This window comes from Pagrus pagrus (assembly GCF_965226575.1).
Source record: "Pagrus pagrus genome assembly, chromosome: 19".
NCBI classification, from domain to species: domain Eukaryota; kingdom Metazoa; phylum Chordata; class Actinopteri; order Spariformes; family Sparidae; genus Pagrus; species Pagrus pagrus.
In genome coordinates, this window is record NC_140203.1 from 3,106,787 (window position 1) to 3,124,974 (window position 18,188).

General features: G+C 40.7%; 1 protein-coding gene across 3 annotated transcripts; it reads left to right on the top strand.

Moving 5' to 3' along the window:
• The first annotated feature begins 1,222 nt into the window (after positions 1–1,222).
• Positions 1,223–13,515, top strand: cnnm3 (cyclin and CBS domain divalent metal cation transport mediator 3). 3 transcript variants are annotated; one of them, XM_084382732.1, is made up of 12 exons: positions 1,223–2,142; positions 5,055–5,389; positions 5,466–5,642; positions 5,892–6,049; positions 7,338–7,481; positions 7,558–7,716; positions 8,236–8,405; positions 8,658–8,754; positions 9,565–9,695; positions 11,103–11,229; positions 11,463–11,527; positions 13,177–13,515. In XM_084382732.1, the coding sequence occupies exons 1-11, from the start codon at positions 1,279–1,281 to the stop codon at positions 11,510–11,512; spliced, it is 2,412 nt and encodes an 803-aa protein (XP_084238858.1). In that variant the 5' UTR covers positions 1,223–1,278; the 3' UTR covers positions 11,513–11,527; positions 13,177–13,515. The 3 variants fall into 3 exon arrangements, with proteins under 3 accessions (XP_084238858.1, XP_084238857.1, XP_084238856.1); XM_084382731.1 differs by lacking the exon at positions 13,177–13,515 and having other exon boundaries at positions 1,224–2,142; positions 11,463–12,165; XM_084382730.1 differs by lacking the exon at positions 11,463–11,527 and having other exon boundaries at positions 1,227–2,142.
• The last annotated feature ends 4,673 nt before the right edge of the window (positions 13,516–18,188 follow it).

The window sequence follows — 18,188 nt, forward strand, 5'->3', positions numbered from 1 at the left end:
AAGTGAAACTCACTTTAAACTTGTTTCATTTCTGCGCGAAGGTGAAGTTAATGTGAGAAAATCTTTAAAGGAACAGTTCACCCAAAAAGGAAAGTTCAGTCATTATCTCCTCTGCATGCTGATGAAAAGTCAGGGGAAGTTTCGTAGTCCACAAAACATTTCTGGAGCTTCACAGTAAAACACAGTTGCGATCAGTTTCTATCAATTTGGGATCTCAGACAGACGAGCTGTTTGGAGAAATTTTATGTGTCTTTTTCATTGATTTTTATGTTTTAAAACAAGTCTCCATCTACCTCAGTTGATCAGGAGAATGCTGCAACTCTGTTTTGCCGTGAAGCTCCAGAAACGTTTTGTGGACGACGAGACTTCACCTGACTTTTCATCCACCCATCATTGATCATTAGGAAACTATCTGGTCAGTTCTGACCTTTGAAAGTCCAAAATGGAGGAGGAAAATATAGTTTAGCTATGTTGCAACATGTTTTAAAACGTCAAAAGACATCTGAATAAAAACACATAAAATGGCTTCATACAGCTCGTCCTGCGTAATCCAAGTCTCCAGAAGCCCTGAGATCCCAAACTGATTTGAAAAGACCTTAATTTGTGCTCCTATTAAACAAGGTGAGCGCTAACACTTTTAGCTTAGCAGCTAACAGTGAAGATTTGTGAAAAAAAAACATCTTTTCAAATCGATTTGGATCAATTTGCCTTTTTTTCCAGTTGTTTTCACATTTCATAACAAGTCTCCATCTATGTCAGTTGTTTAGCTGTTTGTTTGTGAAGCTCCAGAAATGTTTTGTGGACGACGAAACTTCACCTGACTTTCCATCAGCATGGAGGTGAGGAGGAGATGATGACTGGACTTTCATTTCTGGGTGAACTTTTCCTTTAAGGCTGATTTTTCTCCTCATCTCCTACATTACAGTCCGCATAGGAACCGATAATCACAGCTAACAGCTCTGCAGTCAGATGTGAACATGACTGCTGCTTTAAGACTTTAAGACTTGTAAAAAATAAATAAAAATAAAAAGTGAACCATCCTTTAACAGGTTTGCTGCCCAGGTTTTGTACAATGTGATTAAATTAGCATTAATTCAGTGAGTTAGCGTCCCGCAGTGATGAATGACTCGTTGTTATGAAATGGAACAAAGATGGGCGTGGCCTCCATCTTGTTTCCTCCCGTTTCATTGGCTGTGAGCACAAACCGACTCCGATTCGCTGGTTTTTCGAGGAGGCGGCGCGAGAACAGACGAAAACATCCAAGAGCCGAGCCCCAAAATGTCCCGGAAGCCCACAGCACCGCCTGTGTGCGTGGAGCCAAAATGGCCGCCGCGCAGTTCAGTTGCAGCGCTCGTTTTGTTTGGCTGGCTCGCCCCCCGGTGGGCGGGGCCCGCTGCGGGGCTACAGTCACATGATCCGCGCGGAGCCAGGCTGACCAATTCCAATATGGTGGCCAGCTTGGCAGGTCTACGGTTCCTGTTGATGATATTGTTGTTCTGCGGGATCAGGTACGGCGCCTGCAGCCAGGAAGCTCCGCAGGTCCTCGGGCTGCGACTGGAAGAACCGGCGGGTCTGGTGTGCATGAAGGATCGGATCATCTCGGCGCCGGAAGGAGCCACGTTCAAGCTCCGTCTCTTCGGGACGGATCTGGACCTGAATGGAAGCCAGCCGTTGGTGGCGTTCGCAGCTGGTGGAGCCGCCGGGGCGGTCGGGGATGCGCCCGACCCGTGCGGGGAGGAGTCCCGCCGTCACGCGTCCGTTTTCCAGGTGACGGGGGACTTCACCAAGGACGAGGACCACGGCGGGCTGATCATGGTGGAGGTCCGGCAGAGCATCCCTGCCGGCGGAGAGCAGACCTACCACCACCTGTGTGTGCTGAGCGGGGGGAGGTGGGCGTCCGTGGGCCCGGACAGACTGCGGGTCAACACCGACAAGGCTGTGCCCGCAGACCACATCCCGCCGTGGGGTCTGGCCGTGCTCGTGGTGCTGCTGCTGCTGGTGTGCGGGCTGCTGCGGACAGTGAACCTGAGCCTGCTGTGGCTGGACCCGGTGGAGCTGTACGTCCTCCACAGCTGCGGGTCCGAGGAGGAGAAGCGGGCCGCCAAGCGCCTGGAGCCGATCAGGAGGAGGGGGAACTTCCTGGTGAGTGTCGGGACACATCACGCACTTTAAAGGAGCAGTGTGTAGAAATGTTAGAGATCTTCATTTACTGATGAACAAACTCTCTGACTGAGTAAACAAACTGACCTCAAAGGACAACACACTCTCAGAATGTTTTACTTTGTTTATATGTGGCGGACCCCGCCACCTTTCTAGCTTCACACAGTGCTCTGGGACCTTATTTTCCTCTGAGAGCAGCTTGTTTATTCAGTTCTGGATAAAAACAAATATGTCTGAGTTTGTTTTATCTTATCAGTATGTTAATATTACCTTTCTGAGTTTCTTTTCCTAAAACTACACACATTGCCCCTTTAAGTACACTGAGGTCATTGATGACAAGTCAGCAAACTGAATGCTGATGAAATCTCTGGAAAAAGCCGGTAAATCGGCCTTAAAAGGAAGGAAATGAAGATTACTGTCAAACTTTTGATATTGAACAAGTCATTTATTTATTTATTTGTTTGTTTGTTTGTTTGACAGTTGCTTTTTGTGTTGGTTGCGAGGCAGCTGAACCGTCCTGACATGGACCAGTGTTTCCCACACGTAGGCTCCAGTCATTGTAGGATGAATGGAAACATGCGACGGCCCACAGTTTTTGTTTAATTTAAAAGCTCATACATTATTAACTTAAAAAAAATTATCAGAAATTCATTTTCTGTAGAGGTTATTTAAAATATGATCATAATACATTAATTGTGTATTTGTTGGTGAAGTTTAAGGAATAAACATTTTTCCTGACAAATCAGAAAAGCAGGTGATTACCGACTCGTCTGGCTCGTCAGTGACCGTCCGTCAGGTTTTTTGAGATGTGACCTCGACATTCCTGGATTAAATATTCCAGATTCAAGGACTGCTGACCTCGCTGCTCGTACCCTCCAGCGCTAGGATGAATATCATTAACTGTTAGGGCTGCCACGATTAGTCGACTAGTCACGATTACGTCGACTATTAAAATCGTCGACAACTAATTTAATAGTCGACGCGTCGTTTTTTTTTTTTTAAACTTTGTTTTCTCTCTCTGCTGCGGCACCTTCCACTGCCGCGTCTGCCTTTCTGTCCTTGACACACATGCGCAGTAGTGGTAATCTGGGTCAGCCGTGGTGTCACCTGAAGTTATACCAGACGGGCTCTCTGGTATCAGGGCTACCCGGCGGCAACGGAGCTCAAAAGTGTGGGAGCATTTTAAGAAAACAAAAGAGAAAAGTGTGCAATGCAATATGTGCAACACAGAACTCGCCTTTCACGGCAGCACAAGTGCGATGCACGAGCTCCTGAAAAGGAAGCACGTTGTGGCTGACAACGACGATGAAGAGGGACCGGCGTCTCGTTAAGCTAACTGGCTAGTTAGCTGCTAACATTAGCGTAAACAGAGAGCTAACTTACTACTTACTCATATTGATAGCTGTAAACGTTAACATTAGCGATGACGATTTGATTCATTAGCCTTAGGAACAAGAGCCCTATGCAGTTTGGGATTATATAGAGTCAGAGTGTAGTAAAGTTGAATAAAGTTGTGAGCACTGAGCATAAAATGCACTTTTGTTATATTCAGGGATGCAAACAGCGCGCCGAAAAGCGCAACTCGCTTTTTTCGTGGCCAATTAGGTGACTTGTGTGAATCGTTCAGATCCGAAGAGTTTTTGTTTGGGGGGTGCGTCTCAGCTCGGGTCAGTAAAATTAACAGGCTGACAGTGACAATCACGTGAAACTGAGGCGAACTCATTCATGGTTGCCTCTGATTATACTGATAGTAGCCTTCCTATTAGCTTCCAATGTAGACGCGAGACATGCGCGCTCACAACCCAAAGCGGCGCGTAGCCACGTGCATTCGGTGCGACGGCGACGCCGTTTTTCCCCCGTGCACGTCCGTGGAGCTGTGCGCCGCGGACGTGCACGGTTCCCTACGTTGCTGTGTCAGGCAGGTGTTTCCCACGGAGCTCTGCCCCGTTTCAAAGTGAAGGAAGCCTCAGTGGAGAGACGTCGCCTCCGCGATGTAGAATGTGTTTTATAGAAGAGAAACACACATTTCAGGAGCTGACTTGTATCATCAGAACAGACACATGTAAAGACAGAACGCTGAAAATCACTGGACATGTCTGTTGGGATTATACAAATCAACAGTGTAAAGTGGAGCTGTCAAGATGTATGCAGTAGTTAATTATTGCATATCCTACTGTACCTATCACTCCTATTGTTTCTGATGTACAGGTGCAGAATGTCATGGGAGAGTTTATTAAGGCCTATGTCACTAGTAGTTAGCATATACCTTAAACACTTCAAGCTGAAAGCTAATGATTGTTATATAAGAGCAGCTGCATGCTGGTGCGATAAACTGTATGTTATACATTCAATTTACGTATGATCCGATTAGTCGACTAATCGAAAAAATAGTCGGTGATTAGTCGACTATCAAAATAATCGTTTGTGGCAGCCCTATTAACTGTACACGACCAGCACTTAAAAGAGTCACTCACAAACCTTTGTTTCACTGGTTTATTATGGAACCTGTCCGTCACACAACACAACTAAATCCCAACCTGCGGGAAACACTGCATGAAGCCACGCTGCTCTGACAGCCTGTTTCCATGTTTGCATGTTGTCCATCTGCTATTTTTATTATGATAGAAGACAAATAAATAAAAGACCAGAGCAGCAAGTTCACAGAGCTGCACCAGTAACCAGCAAACACTCTGAAGTGAAGATGAAAAAGGTTTGTCTTCAGGTTTAAACAGTGGAAACTTTAAACACTGAAGCTGATGGAAAGTTGGTGTATTGATTAAAACAAAATGTAATCAGTAATGTGACTTAAACTTCCTGTGAGGAGCTGAAAACATCAGATCTGTGAGCAGTGACGAGGAGACTGTGTTTCCTTGATGTCTCTCTCTCCGTCCCAGACGTGCTCCCTGCTGTTCCTGTGTGCGGTGGGACACTCGGTCCTCGGGGTGCTCCTGTACCGGGCTCTGGGCTCCATCGTCTCCGCAGTCTTCACCAGCGGCTTCCTCATCTTCTTCCTGGCGGAGCTGGCTCCTCACATCCTCTGCTCCGGGTACGGGTTTCAGCTGGCGCCGGGTCTGACCTGGCTGGCCCAGGTCTGCATGGTGCTCACCTGCCCCCTGTCCTGCCCACTGGGGCTGATCCTGGATCTGGCTCTGAGGAGGGACATCAGCACCTGCGGGATACGAGAGAGGGCGATGGAGATGATCCGCACCAGCGTCAATGATCCCTACAGGTAAAATAAAGACAGTCACAGATGGTGTTTTGTGTTTTAACCACTCTGTCTCACGGACGCTGTCTCCTGTGTGCAGTGAGTTTGTGAAGGAGGAGTTCAGCCGAGGGATGCTGCGCAGTAAGACGGTGGAGGACATCCTGACCCCTCTGAAGGACTGCTTCATGCTGCCCAGCTCCGCCGTCCTGGACTTCTCCACCATGTCTGAGATCATGCAGAGCGGATACACAAGGGTGCCGATCTACGAGGAGGAGAGGTGGGAACAGATTACAGATTATTTTAATAGTTGACAACTGATCGATTTGCTGTTGCAGCTCTAATTATTATAATATTTTTACTTTAAAATAGTGTGTTTAAACTTTTCACGATGACTCGCCACAAAGAAGAACCTGTTATTGTTTACACCACGCCTTGAATTTAATTAGAGAACATAACTTCACACTCGGTGCCAACAAACAGTTTACTCATCAATCATCCAGTCAACAACATGTGTTTCATTCTCCAGGTCCAACATCGTGGAGATCCTCTATGTGAAGGACTTGGCTCTGGTGGACCCGGACGACTGCACCCCCATGACGACCATCACCAAGTTCTACAACCACCCGCTGCACTTTGTCTTCAACGACACCAAGCTGGACGCCATGTTGGAGGAGTTCAAGAAAGGTGCGCACACACAAGACATAAAATAACATCTCATTTTGTTAAATTAAAACCATTAAAAGTTTGCCGAATTAGCTATTAGCACCATCTATTTGCAGTGTACCCATGAATGTACAGACAACAATCACTAAATTATTTTGATACTGAAGAAACCCTAAACCATGATGTTTCTAAGGCAAGTTCTGCAGTTATGTGGATAAGTTAAGTGGATTTATTAGATGTTTACTCACAATTGCCACTGTGGATGATGTATTATGTCTGTGTGTTTAGATTTGACTGAGTTCACCCATCATTAATTAGGCTCTAAGGGCATGTAAAGTGCCTTTAGACAAACAGGAAGTATAATAATAAGTGACGCTATGGGGTGCAACTCGAGCCCTATATAGCCTATATTTACTATTTTGCCAATTAGCACCATTAAAATTATGTTGAATGAGCACTTCCTGTTCGCAGTGTACCCATGCATGTACAGACAACTATGACTTCACTGCTTTGATACTGAATAAAACTTAAAAACGTGCTAATTCTAGGGCAAGTTCTGCAGTTGTGAGGAGCATCTTCTTTCTGTTTTCCAAGTGGATTTATGGACATTTATTTACAATGGACACAGGAAATGATGTATCATGTCTGTGTGTTTAGATTTGACTGAGTTTACCCATAATTCATCACCCTCCAAGGGTTGTAAAGTACCTTCAGATAAACAGGAAGTAGAAGTTTGCCCTGGATTCACTGAGCAGCGCTTTGGGATGCAGCTTGAGCGCTGTGTCTTCAGCCTTTTTAATTTTTTTTGCCAATTAGCACCATTTACAGTATGCCGAATTAGCTATTAATAGTTCCCGTCTGCAGTGTACTCATGGATGTACAGACAACTGTCGCCAAATTACTTTAATACTGAAGAAAACTTTAAAACAGGTTAATTCTCAAGCAAGTTCTGCAGTTTGAAAGAGCACTTTTTCTCTATGACTTCTAAGCAGATTTAAGGACATTTATCCACTATTGACATATTAAATAATGGTATTCCAGTCACACTGAAGCTACAGTTATGAGATTTGACAGTTATGACTCCCAAAAGAAATGCAATTTTTAATGCAAATTGCACAATTCATCAAACACTGTATCTCTCCCTCTCCACCCTCCTTTCTACTGAAAGAGTTGACACAAAGAGTTTTATTTTTAATATTGATAATTAAAAAACAATCTGTTGTACAGGAATACAGATACAGAAATCTTGGTCACAATAACTCAAAATCTGGTCTGTGATTTGACCTCTGACCTCTCCTCTCTCCATCAGGCAACTCTCACATGGCCATCGTCCAGAAGGTGAACAACGAGGGGGAGGGGGATCCTTTCTACGAGGTGCTGGGGTTGGTCACCTTAGAGGACGTCATCGAGGAGATCATCAAATCAGAGATCCTGGATGAATCTGATGGCTACTGTGAGTTTCTGTAAATGTTGCTACAGCCCGAGTGTCTGACATGTTTTATTAAAACCTTTCCCGTCTCCTCCTGCAGTGGACAGGAAGGTGAAGCGTCCCCTCACTCCGCTGGAGATCCCTCTGGAGCCTCGCAGCGTCCACGAGGAGTTTTCTCTTTTCAAGCCTCCTGAAGGAGAACCCAAGATCCGAACCTCGCCACAGCTCCTGCTGGCTACACACCGCTTCCTGTCCAGAGGTGTGTGTGTGTGTGTGTGTGTGTGTGATTATCTGTCAATCTTTACTTTGAGACGGACTGAGTGAGGTTGTGGTTGATCTTGTAACTCAAACTGATAAAATGAGTGACAGTTTAACAGCACACATGTAATGATTATGTTTCTGTTGTAGATTATAATTCAGCTCAGTTACAGAGAGAGACAACAGGTGGATGTGTTGAAATCACCGTGAGACTTCTCCTGATGATTACCTGTATGAAGACAATTCAAGTTTTCTGATATTTTATGTTTATCTAATTAATTAGCGCTCATTAACATAAATGTAAACATGAAAAACTAAAATAAACATGTAAATGTGTATAATTACTGTCATTAAAACTCAGCACTGATGGTTTCATGTCTCAGGCTGCAGTTCAAGAAACTTCTCTGAGGTTATTCGAGTCGACAGTCTGGACATATTTGACATCACTGTTGTGTGACATCACCGCCCAGACGGCGAGTTGACTCGATCCCTTGTGTCTCTGACCTTTGACCCCCTGCAGAGGTGGAGCACTTCAGCCCCGGACGCGTTTCTGAGAAGGTCTTGTTCCACCTGCTCCGTCACCCGAGCGTCAACCAGGAAGTGCACTTTGACTCCAACAACCGTCTGAGCGCGGGTCACTATCTGTACACGCGAAACCACCCGGTGGACTATTTCATCCTGCTGCTGCAGGTATGAGCTCGTTCACACGCAGCTGCGTTTATAAAGTCAGTTTTTTATTTTTGCTTTTTATTTTCACTTAAAACCATGTTGCAGAATATGAGTCTCCAGGAAATCTCTGGAAATTATTTGTTTTCATGATCGTTGTCCCAGAGAAGTGTCGCATGGTGGGAAATATTGAGTAAATAACATCATCAAGAAGTACAGAAGGTTTTTAGTTTCTATTCCTTTTATTTCCATCCTTCCCGTCTGTTTCTCTCTCAGGGTCGTGTGGAGGTGGAGATCGGTAAAGAGGGGCTGAAGTTTGAGAACGGGGCGTTCACGTACTACGGCGTGTCCGCTCTGACGCTGCCATCTTCAGGTGAGATCAGGAACAGCAGGACGCCGTCTGCCTCACGTGTAAACAGGTTTCACACCGAGATGTTTCAAACACAGACGGCCGTCTGCATCAGATTATTAGTGATGTCACTGATCGTGATTGGAGTTTGATCAACAGTGAATCAGTCAGATTTTATTCAGAGATTCATTATTTGGACGTCAGACTTTACGATACGTTCCCAGTGAGGGCTGCAACTAATGATTATTTTTGATATTAATTAATGATGTAGGATATAAAAGGACAGAAAACTGTTTCATTGCAGGTTGAAATTGCTTGTTTTTTAATATTTGATTTACAATTACATAAAACAGGAGAGTACGAATCCTCATAATTATGAAGCTGACAGCAGGAAATGTTCAGCATGTTTGCTTCAAGCTGTAGACGACACTCCTGGAGAAAGATGGTTGATCTCATCCTGGTGGCCTTTTCTCTGGATCACCTCACTGATGATGATTTATGTCTTGTATCGTATCAGATAAATTACACGTGAAGTCAGTTTTAGGTTTGATTATCTCTTTAAATACTCAGATGTCATCATGTTATTACAGTTATAAGATGAAACATTCTGTTTAAAATGATTCCTGCTGAATAGTAATGCAGGTTTCCTCTGTGTTTATATAAGTGAGGTTTATATAAGTGGCTATAAAAAGAAGACAGCACCACGGCTGAGGTTAGCAGGACTGCAGATATTGTGCTGACTCTGTGTGTGTGTGTGTGTGTGTGTGTGTGTGTGTGTGTGTGTGTGTGTGTGTGTGTGTGTGTGTGTGTGTGTGTGTGTGTGTGTGATTACAGTGCACCAGTCTCCAGTGTCGTCCCAGCGTCACTCCCCCAGGGATCCCTTTGAGTCAGCAGAAGCTACGAGCCCGTCCAGCTATTGTCCCGACTACACCGTCCGAGCGCTCACTGACCTGCAGCTCATACGGGTGTGTGTGTGTGTGTGTGTGTGTGTGTGTGTGTGTGTGTGTGTGTGTGTTCACTCTGACAGCTGTCATCACTAAAGGTCGACAAACTGTAATTTTTGTCTCAGACCAAAGTGTCAGGAATCTGATGGACAATGAACGTGGCGACGAACGATAAATTAAAGAGCTTGAACTTGAGATCACAGATGAACTCTCGACCTTTAGAGCTGAAACTTATCGTGACTGGACACTTTTATTTTATTGATCAAAGTCCAAATTCTGTGATAAAAAGTCATAATTATGAAATACAATTTACAAAATTAAGAGATTAAAAAATTGTGATTTTGAAAAAACCTCAGAATTATGACAAAGTGTCAAAATTGATTATTAGTCAAGATTTTGAGGAAAAATTCAAAATTATGAAATAAAACTTATTTATTATTCTATTTTAAGAGATTAAAAAGTTGTGATTTTATTAAAAAGTTTTAATTTTGGGAAAAAGTCACAATTAAGAGATCAAAGTCATGATTCTGGAAACAAAAGTTTCAAAATCATGAGATTATTAGTCAAGACTTTGAGGAAAAAGTCTCAACGATGAGAAAATGTCAGAATTCTACGTTACATTCACAATTTGATAAAAAGTAAAGATTATGAGATATGATTTGTGATTTTGAAAAAAAAAATCTAAATAATGAGTGTCAAAATCATAATTAGTCAAGATTTTGAGAAAAAATCTAAATAAATAAAAAGTCAAAATTCTGAGATAAAAAGTTGTGATTTGGAAAAAAAAAAGTCAAAACTGATAATTAGTCAAGATTTTGAGGAAAAAGTCAAAATTGGAAAAGAAAGTCAATCATGGAAAAAGTGTCAAAATCATGAGATAAGTATTCAAGATTTTGAGAAAAAGAGTAAAAATTATGGGATAAAACTTGTAATTTTGAGGAAAAAGTCAAAATTCTGAGATGAAAAGTTGTGACTGAAAAAAGTTGTCAGAATTAAGTTAAATCGACAATTTGGTAAAGTCAAAATTGTGAGATATAATTTGTAAATTTTGGGAAAAAAATAGTGTCAAAATCATAATAATTAGTCAAGATTTTGAGAAAGTCAAAATAAATAAAACGTCAAAATTCTGAGATGAAACTTGAAGATATTATTATAATGGTGATATTGAGGGAAAATTATGAGGATGTGTCAAATATCACTCTGAGATAAAAAGTGGAGATTTGAAGGAAAAATCAACCTGAAACATCTGCAGCAGTAAGAAGCCACACACATATTAACTCCGCAGTGATATTAAACTAAAACATCAGGTGTGACAGTGACACAGAACCCTTTGAGAGCCTATTTTCCTCCTCATACTTGTATAACTGCACTTCAGCGATGTTGTGACTTTCTTCAGCTTCTGTGTTTTTCCCGCCGTTTGCATCGCAGGTGACTCGTCTCCAGTATTTGAACGCTCTCATGGCGTCGCGGGTCGGTCAGAGTCCAGATCCTCCTGAGATTAAGATCCTGCCCAACAGTCAGACCAAGCTGCTCAACGACAGAAACACCACGCAAGGTAGCTTTGCTCAGCACGCCGTCTGACCTGCTGCCCCGCGGATCAGAACTAACATGTGTTAATGATCATAAATCGCACTGAACCTCTTTGGAGTAGTTTTCAAAAACGTCTTTGTAGTATTTCTACTGAGTGCTTTCCTGTTTGCCTTCAGCTGAACTAAAATCATTTTCTCTTTCTCTTTCTTTTTCCTCCTCGCGTGCCTCCACGTCTCCTCTGTCCTCTGGCTCGTCCAGACTTCCCTGTAGACTTTTCATTCTTTGATACCATTGAGAACTACTGTTAGTATATTTTGCATGAGGTAAATGAAATGCAGCCCGTCTGTGGCATGACAGCAGACTGCACATCCAGCACACACACACCTAAACACACAGGAGAGGACAGTTTGCCCCGTGAGATAACGTCCCGCTCCTGCTCTCCTGTTGAAACTGTAACGGGTCCGTTTCCACCCTTTACCCCGTAAAATCAGCTGTCCCACTGGGTGCATTGTGTTTCTGGGATCACAGTGTGTAAGTGTAGATGTGTGTGTTCGTGAGGCTTTGTAACCTCTGTTCCTTCATCCTCTGTCATTCCTCCTCCCTGCTGTTCCCTGAGATCATCTCACTTTGGGTTCTGTTGGTTACGTAAACTCTCGCAGATGTGGCCCATCTGTAAACTCTATCGAAGCCCGGTTCTGCCTGTCAGAGAAAAATGAGAATTTTTGATTTCAAAGAAGCTCAAAAGGTCAAAAAATTTATTATGAGATCAAATTGGAAATTATGAAATAAAATTAATTTTTACGATCCGGAAGGCCAAAATTTAGTTAAAAAGTCCAAATTATGATAAAAAAGTCCAAATGTATATAAAATTTCAAATTGAGAGAAAAATTCAAAATTGAGAGAAAAAGTTAAAATTATGACAACAAGCCAAAATGTATATAAATTCAAAATTTCGATAAAAATTCAAAAATTTCAGTCAAAATTTCGATAAAAATTCAAAATTGAGAAAAATTCAAAATTAAGGGAAAAAATTAAAATTATGATAAAAAGCCCCAATTTATATAAAATTCAAAATTTAGATAAAAATTCAAAATTGGGAGAAAAAGTTAAAATTATGACAACAAACCAAAATTTATATAAAATTCAAAATTGAGAGAAAAATTCAAAAATTTGATTAAGTCAAAATTTTGATAAAAAGTAAAAATTTTGATTAAAATTCGAAATTGAGAGAAAAAAAAACAAAATTGAGAGAAAAAGTTAAAATTATGACAACAAACCAAAATTTATATAAAATTCAAAATTGAGAAAAAGTCCAAAATTTCATAGATAAAATTCAGATAAAAGTCAAAATGATGATAAAAACTCAAAATGATGAGATAAGAAGTTGACTCTTTTTGTTCAATAATTTGAATCTCATAATAATCATGACTTACCAAGGTAACATTTTTATTCTCAACACTTTCACGTGATTCTCTTTCTCTGTTACTGACATTAACGGGCTTCACAAACCTCTCAGCGACTGCATGTCTGATCACATTCAGCTGTTCAGTTCCCTTCAAGGACGAGTTACATCACCTCAAGTATACAGACACAAAGAAACTGACAAAGATGCACAAAAGTGACGACAAACAGCCTGAAAGAAGCACAATCAGCCGTCAGATGTGAAAACTGAAATGGTCTTGATCACAGCGTTCTGCTGAGGACGACTGTTCCTCCACTGGGTGTTCAGTTTGTAGAATTACTAAAAAAGTAAATGGGGTTTTGAATGAACCTGGAAGCTCTGGTTTCTCTATGCACGCCCTCTTCTTCTGAAACTCCGGCTCTTCTTCGTCTCTTTTGTGCCATCGTTCACGTCGGTGTCTTTTCCCGCCTTTTTAATACGCTTTAACGTCCCTGTGTGAGATTTCCTCGCTGTGACGTCGCCACATCCCTCACTCACCCCAGCTCTCCTCTCATTGGTCGGGTTCCACAGGTGGCAGTAGTACCCAGGAGAGCTCCACAGAAGAGGAGGCTCATGGGTAGTGCGGTTTCTGTCTGCCCCGCTGTGAAAGACCTGCTCCAACCAAGTAGAGATTTTAGTTTTGTTTTCTTTGTTTTGTTTTTCTTGATGAATCATCTATGGCTGGAACGTAGTTACTGGACGAGACTGGAGTGAGAGTGATTTTATTTGTCTGTATGTCGATCCACACGCCTCATCTCCATCCCCATTCCTGTACGTGCTTTTCATTGAAATTATTATTTTATGTTGTTTTATACACTCTGGACTATATATGTGTGTATATATATTATATATAAATACATTTTATTTTAAGTTGGCGGTGCCTTTCTTCCAGGTTTAGCCTTTCGTACTAAACTCTGCATTGCCATTCATCACTTTGCCTGTCTGGGTGCCAAAGCTACGTGTGTGTGTGTGTGTGTGTTGTCTGTGCGTACTGAAGCATCCGTCCGTTTGAGACACTAAAACACACGAGCTGGTCAAAAGCAGATTTGCACATTAAATTAGTGCACTGTTGAACGTACGTCCAGATTGTTACAGCCTCACACGACAGTCGAGGTGTTTGTGTTACCAAATAATATCATTTTAGCTTTGACCTTTCAACGCCCGATGTTTTAGTTTTACTTTAAATATTCAAGTTAGAAACTGAGGCTTGTAACCAAAATAAAAAATAAGCGCTGACAAATAGTGATAGTTTTTTATTGCTTAAGGTAACAGAAGCTCAAAAAGGCCTCCAGATAAACCTCAGAGTGGTTTTAAGTCGAGCTTGAACGATTATTAACAATCAAGAGATGCTGCAGTTTGTTTTATGTGATAATAAACTGAATATTTTTGGGTTTTGTCAGACAAAACAAGACCTTTTTAAGACAACATTTTTTCCCTATTTTCTGACATTATATTTATTGAACGCTTAATAGAGAAAATTATCTTCAGATTGATGAAAACAATCGTTACATCGCAGCCCTGTAAAGCTTTAAATCTGTTTAACGAGCTGCACGTCCATTTTCTTCCTGTCAAAACTCAACTAAGTACGAAAAAAAGTATCAAACGTCCGGTCAGATTCATAATCTAGTTTTCTAACACTGATCAGATCCTGATTTTAAGTAAAAAAAAAAAAAAAATTCTAGTAAGAAACTGCGACGTTCTTGTTCAGCTGCTTGTGTTCAAACAGTATTTAACATGAACGTCGGCTTCTTAGATTAAACGGGGAAGAAAAGACGAGCAATTTGATTTAATTTATTTAGTAGACAAAACTATTCATGACGGAAAATAATCCTGAGATTCTTCCACCCATCAGCTGTAAACACATATCATAGAAAATCGACATAATTTTTGGTTGCACATGTTTGTATTTCTCAAAGTAAGGTAGTAAAATATCAAACCCGACTGATGGTTCACAAATTCTTTTTATTATACAGTTTATTTTACAGTTTAACAATCAACTTTATTTTTTAAAATGACACCACATCACTGAAACAGTAAATTTACTGCAAAATCAATAAGAGTAAATTATCCCAAACATCTTTTTCTGTATTCTGATGTCTCGTTGTGAAAAACATGGTGAGAAAGATTAAGGAAATTACAAAGATTATCCTGAAACGAGTCAAAATTATGAGAGAAAAAAATTGAAATTATGATTAAAAATCAGGAGATTTTTTTTTTTCATGTGTGAAACTGAATGAAAAAAAATTTCTCCCGGGGAAAAAAATAAAAAATCTCCGGAGTTTTTTCATTTCACGACTTTACATTTTTTTTAAATCATAATTTCAACTTTTTCTCTCATAATTTCGACTGATTTAATTTTGAGATAAATCAAAATTCTGATGCGATTATGATTTCTAAAAAAGGGGTTTTTGTTTCGGCACATATCGGTCAGGCGCTCGTCCCATCCAAAGGAAATTACTTCGTCATAAATTTAAATTTAATGATCATTTTGATGATCAATTCGTCCAATTAAGCAATTTTTCAAGCAAAAATACTTGAAAAAATGTAAGAAATTTGCTGCTTAATAGCATCATAATCTAAATATCTGTTGAAGTAAGTTTATTTTTCACTCTATTCTTACCTTTTCTAGACAAAACAGCTGATCAATCATATAGTTTGTAGTGTTTTTATCAAACAAACATGAGGAAATGGAGCTTTTGTCGGGGGGACTAATCTACATTTGGTGCAGCAGGATGGTGTGTGTGTGTGTGGGACTGTGTGTTCATGGTAATGAAGGAACAACAGTGTGACTGATGTGTTTTTTAATGGGAGATGAAGATATATCAGGCTTTAAAACTACATTCAGTGTTCTCAGTGATGCACTTTGACTTGAGGAGCGTGTCGTCCAGCGGAGGGCGCTGTGAGTCCGACACCTGCACTGATCTCATTGTAAATTTCAAACCCTGGAACTGGAAGTCAGATCCATCCTGCAGTTTAACACTTAATTGGCCCAGGAGCTTCTCGTTTGTCATCCCGTCTGTGTTATTTCATATATCTGAGTCTTGTTAACATTCCAGTACATGTTCACACCCGTCTGTCTATGAATGTGCGTGTTTGTGTGTGTGATACAGTATTTAACTAGTACATGTCAGCGAGCGAGCATCCAGTCCTCACTGCAACTCCACTACCCGTCTTGTGTGTGGATAACCAAACATGCATTGTAAGCATCTGTCAGTCATTGTTGCATGTGTGTAAACATGTGGGTTGTGTCAGAACCGGCCTCTTGATGACCCGCTCCCTGTGTTCTCTGTATGTGTACATTAATATATTAATGATGAGGAGGGAAATGTCGAGGCCGACTCTCCACGAGCCGTTCAACAAAATCAGTGTTTTTATCAAGTATTTCAGCGCAATACTCATCGGCCCAAATGTACTGTGAGGAAGTGATACAATCAGTCCTCCGGTCCATACGGGCCTGAAGAGACTCCTTCATGCTGCAACTACACTGTAAAAAATGGAGGACAAAACAATCAACGTGATACGGGATGGCGTGTTAATAGCACGTCACTTTTAAGGACATTTGGTGTTAATGTCTACGCATTTTAAGCTTTTCATGTTTCATTAAGGATGTCCTCATTTTTTAATTTTAGTTTTGGCCATGCAGGAAAAGATGAAGTCAGGTGACCTTCATTGTCATGGTAACAATACATAACGTTTAGGCAACAAAACTGCTTGGTTAGGTTTAGATAAAAAAAAAATATGGAAGCCCTAAAAGGGGCAAGTGAGGACTTTTTTTTTTCTGGTGATCCTTTTTTTAAGTCTGATTTAAATTATTTTCTGACTTGAGAACTGGTGGGGAAAAAAGAAGTTTTCCCAAGAGTATCTTTGCTTATTTGTTTTCCCCATTTGTGGGAAAAAAAAAATCTTTTCCTCAGGAGGAAAGAAATATGTTCATGTGTGATAACATTTTTTTTCTAGGAGAATATTTTTTCTTTCTCATGCATGAAATCAAATGGGTCAAAAAGTGTTTGTAAGACCTAGTGAATATTTTTTTTCCAGGAGAAAAATAAAAAAATGTTCACACATGAAACCAAATTTAAAAAAAAGTTTTTTTCAGGATTTTTTTTCCATCGGTGAGCCTGAGTGAATTTTTTATTTTATTACATTTTTTTTATTTCAGGAGAAATGTTATAATCTTTCTAAATTCCTTAATCCCTCTGTCCATCCCTAGTCCATCTGTGAAAACATGAAAAAATAAGAAATGTCTTTTTCTCCAGGAGAAATTATTTTCATGTGTGAAACGATCACATTTTTTTTTTTCCCAGGAGATTTTTTTTTTCCCAAGTCACAAACACAGTATAGAGAATAATTTAGATCAGACTTAGAAAATGTATCACAAGAAACAAAACTTTCCTCTCTGGCCCCTCGGGGCTTCTGTAGACAACAGACTTTAACTAAAGCAGCTACCAGGACGTATCCTCCGCTGTGGCTCAGCATGTAAACACAAATAGTTAAAAATGATAAATCACAATAATTTTTAAAAACATTTTATGTCATTGAACAAAACGTGAATATTTCTCCCAAGATCCATTTAAAAAAACCCATCGTCTTCGAGACAAGTGAACCCAAAGTGCAACTATGCAAAGTCATTTTCATGTTTTAGGACTCATTCCTGCAGCTCTGTATTACAACAAACATAATGGAATAACAACTCATAAAACAAATAGTTAACAGTCATTTCTTTAATAAAGTCTGTGGGAGAAATGCTTTTCAGGCTGAGGGAGACTGGCGCCATCATACCTGAGAACTTCTGTCCACGTCACATTTGTATTTAAATCATCAAATGTTCATCTTGATTAAATTTCTCTGAGAATGTTGGACAAGTGTGATCTTCTTTTCGAAAACTGTTGTAGACTTGTGACACAGTCAAACACTTTACTCATGATTTTCTGTGCCGCTCTCTCTAACCCTCGTTACCGTTTCTGAGCCCTGATTGGACAATCGCTGCCTGTAATTATGTATTAAAGAGACTAACGCTGGGAGATTCCCTCATATCAACATCGGCTGACCTTTGCACAAAACAAGAAAACTGTGAATTTTGTCCTCAATTTCTTACAGTGTAGTGGGCTCGAGCCTGACAGCCGGTATGAAGAGAGGAATAACTCCTCTCTGAGCATACAGACAGTGTCACATGTGAGTATTGTATGAAGATAACCTTGAAGGAACCTGGACCCTGCAGCGTCGCAGGTTGTTGAGGAGTCGGCTCTGCACCAGCTGTGTTACATTCGCACCAGTTCTGTCTCTTTGCGTTTCGATTCATTCAGTGTTGTCACTCTCGAGCATTGCTGCCGTATTCCAGGAGAAATTTTTAAAACTGTGAATCTGAGTAAATATTTTTCAGCTGTTTACTTTTATTTTGTTTCGTTGTAATAAGTTCATTTCTATGGTATCAGAAGACTGAATGTAAAAAAAAAAGATAATCATTGCTTTGTGCTTCTTATACTGATCGAGAGAAACAGTGGGAGGGTGTCGATGATGTGTATTAATATATGACCGCTTAGGTA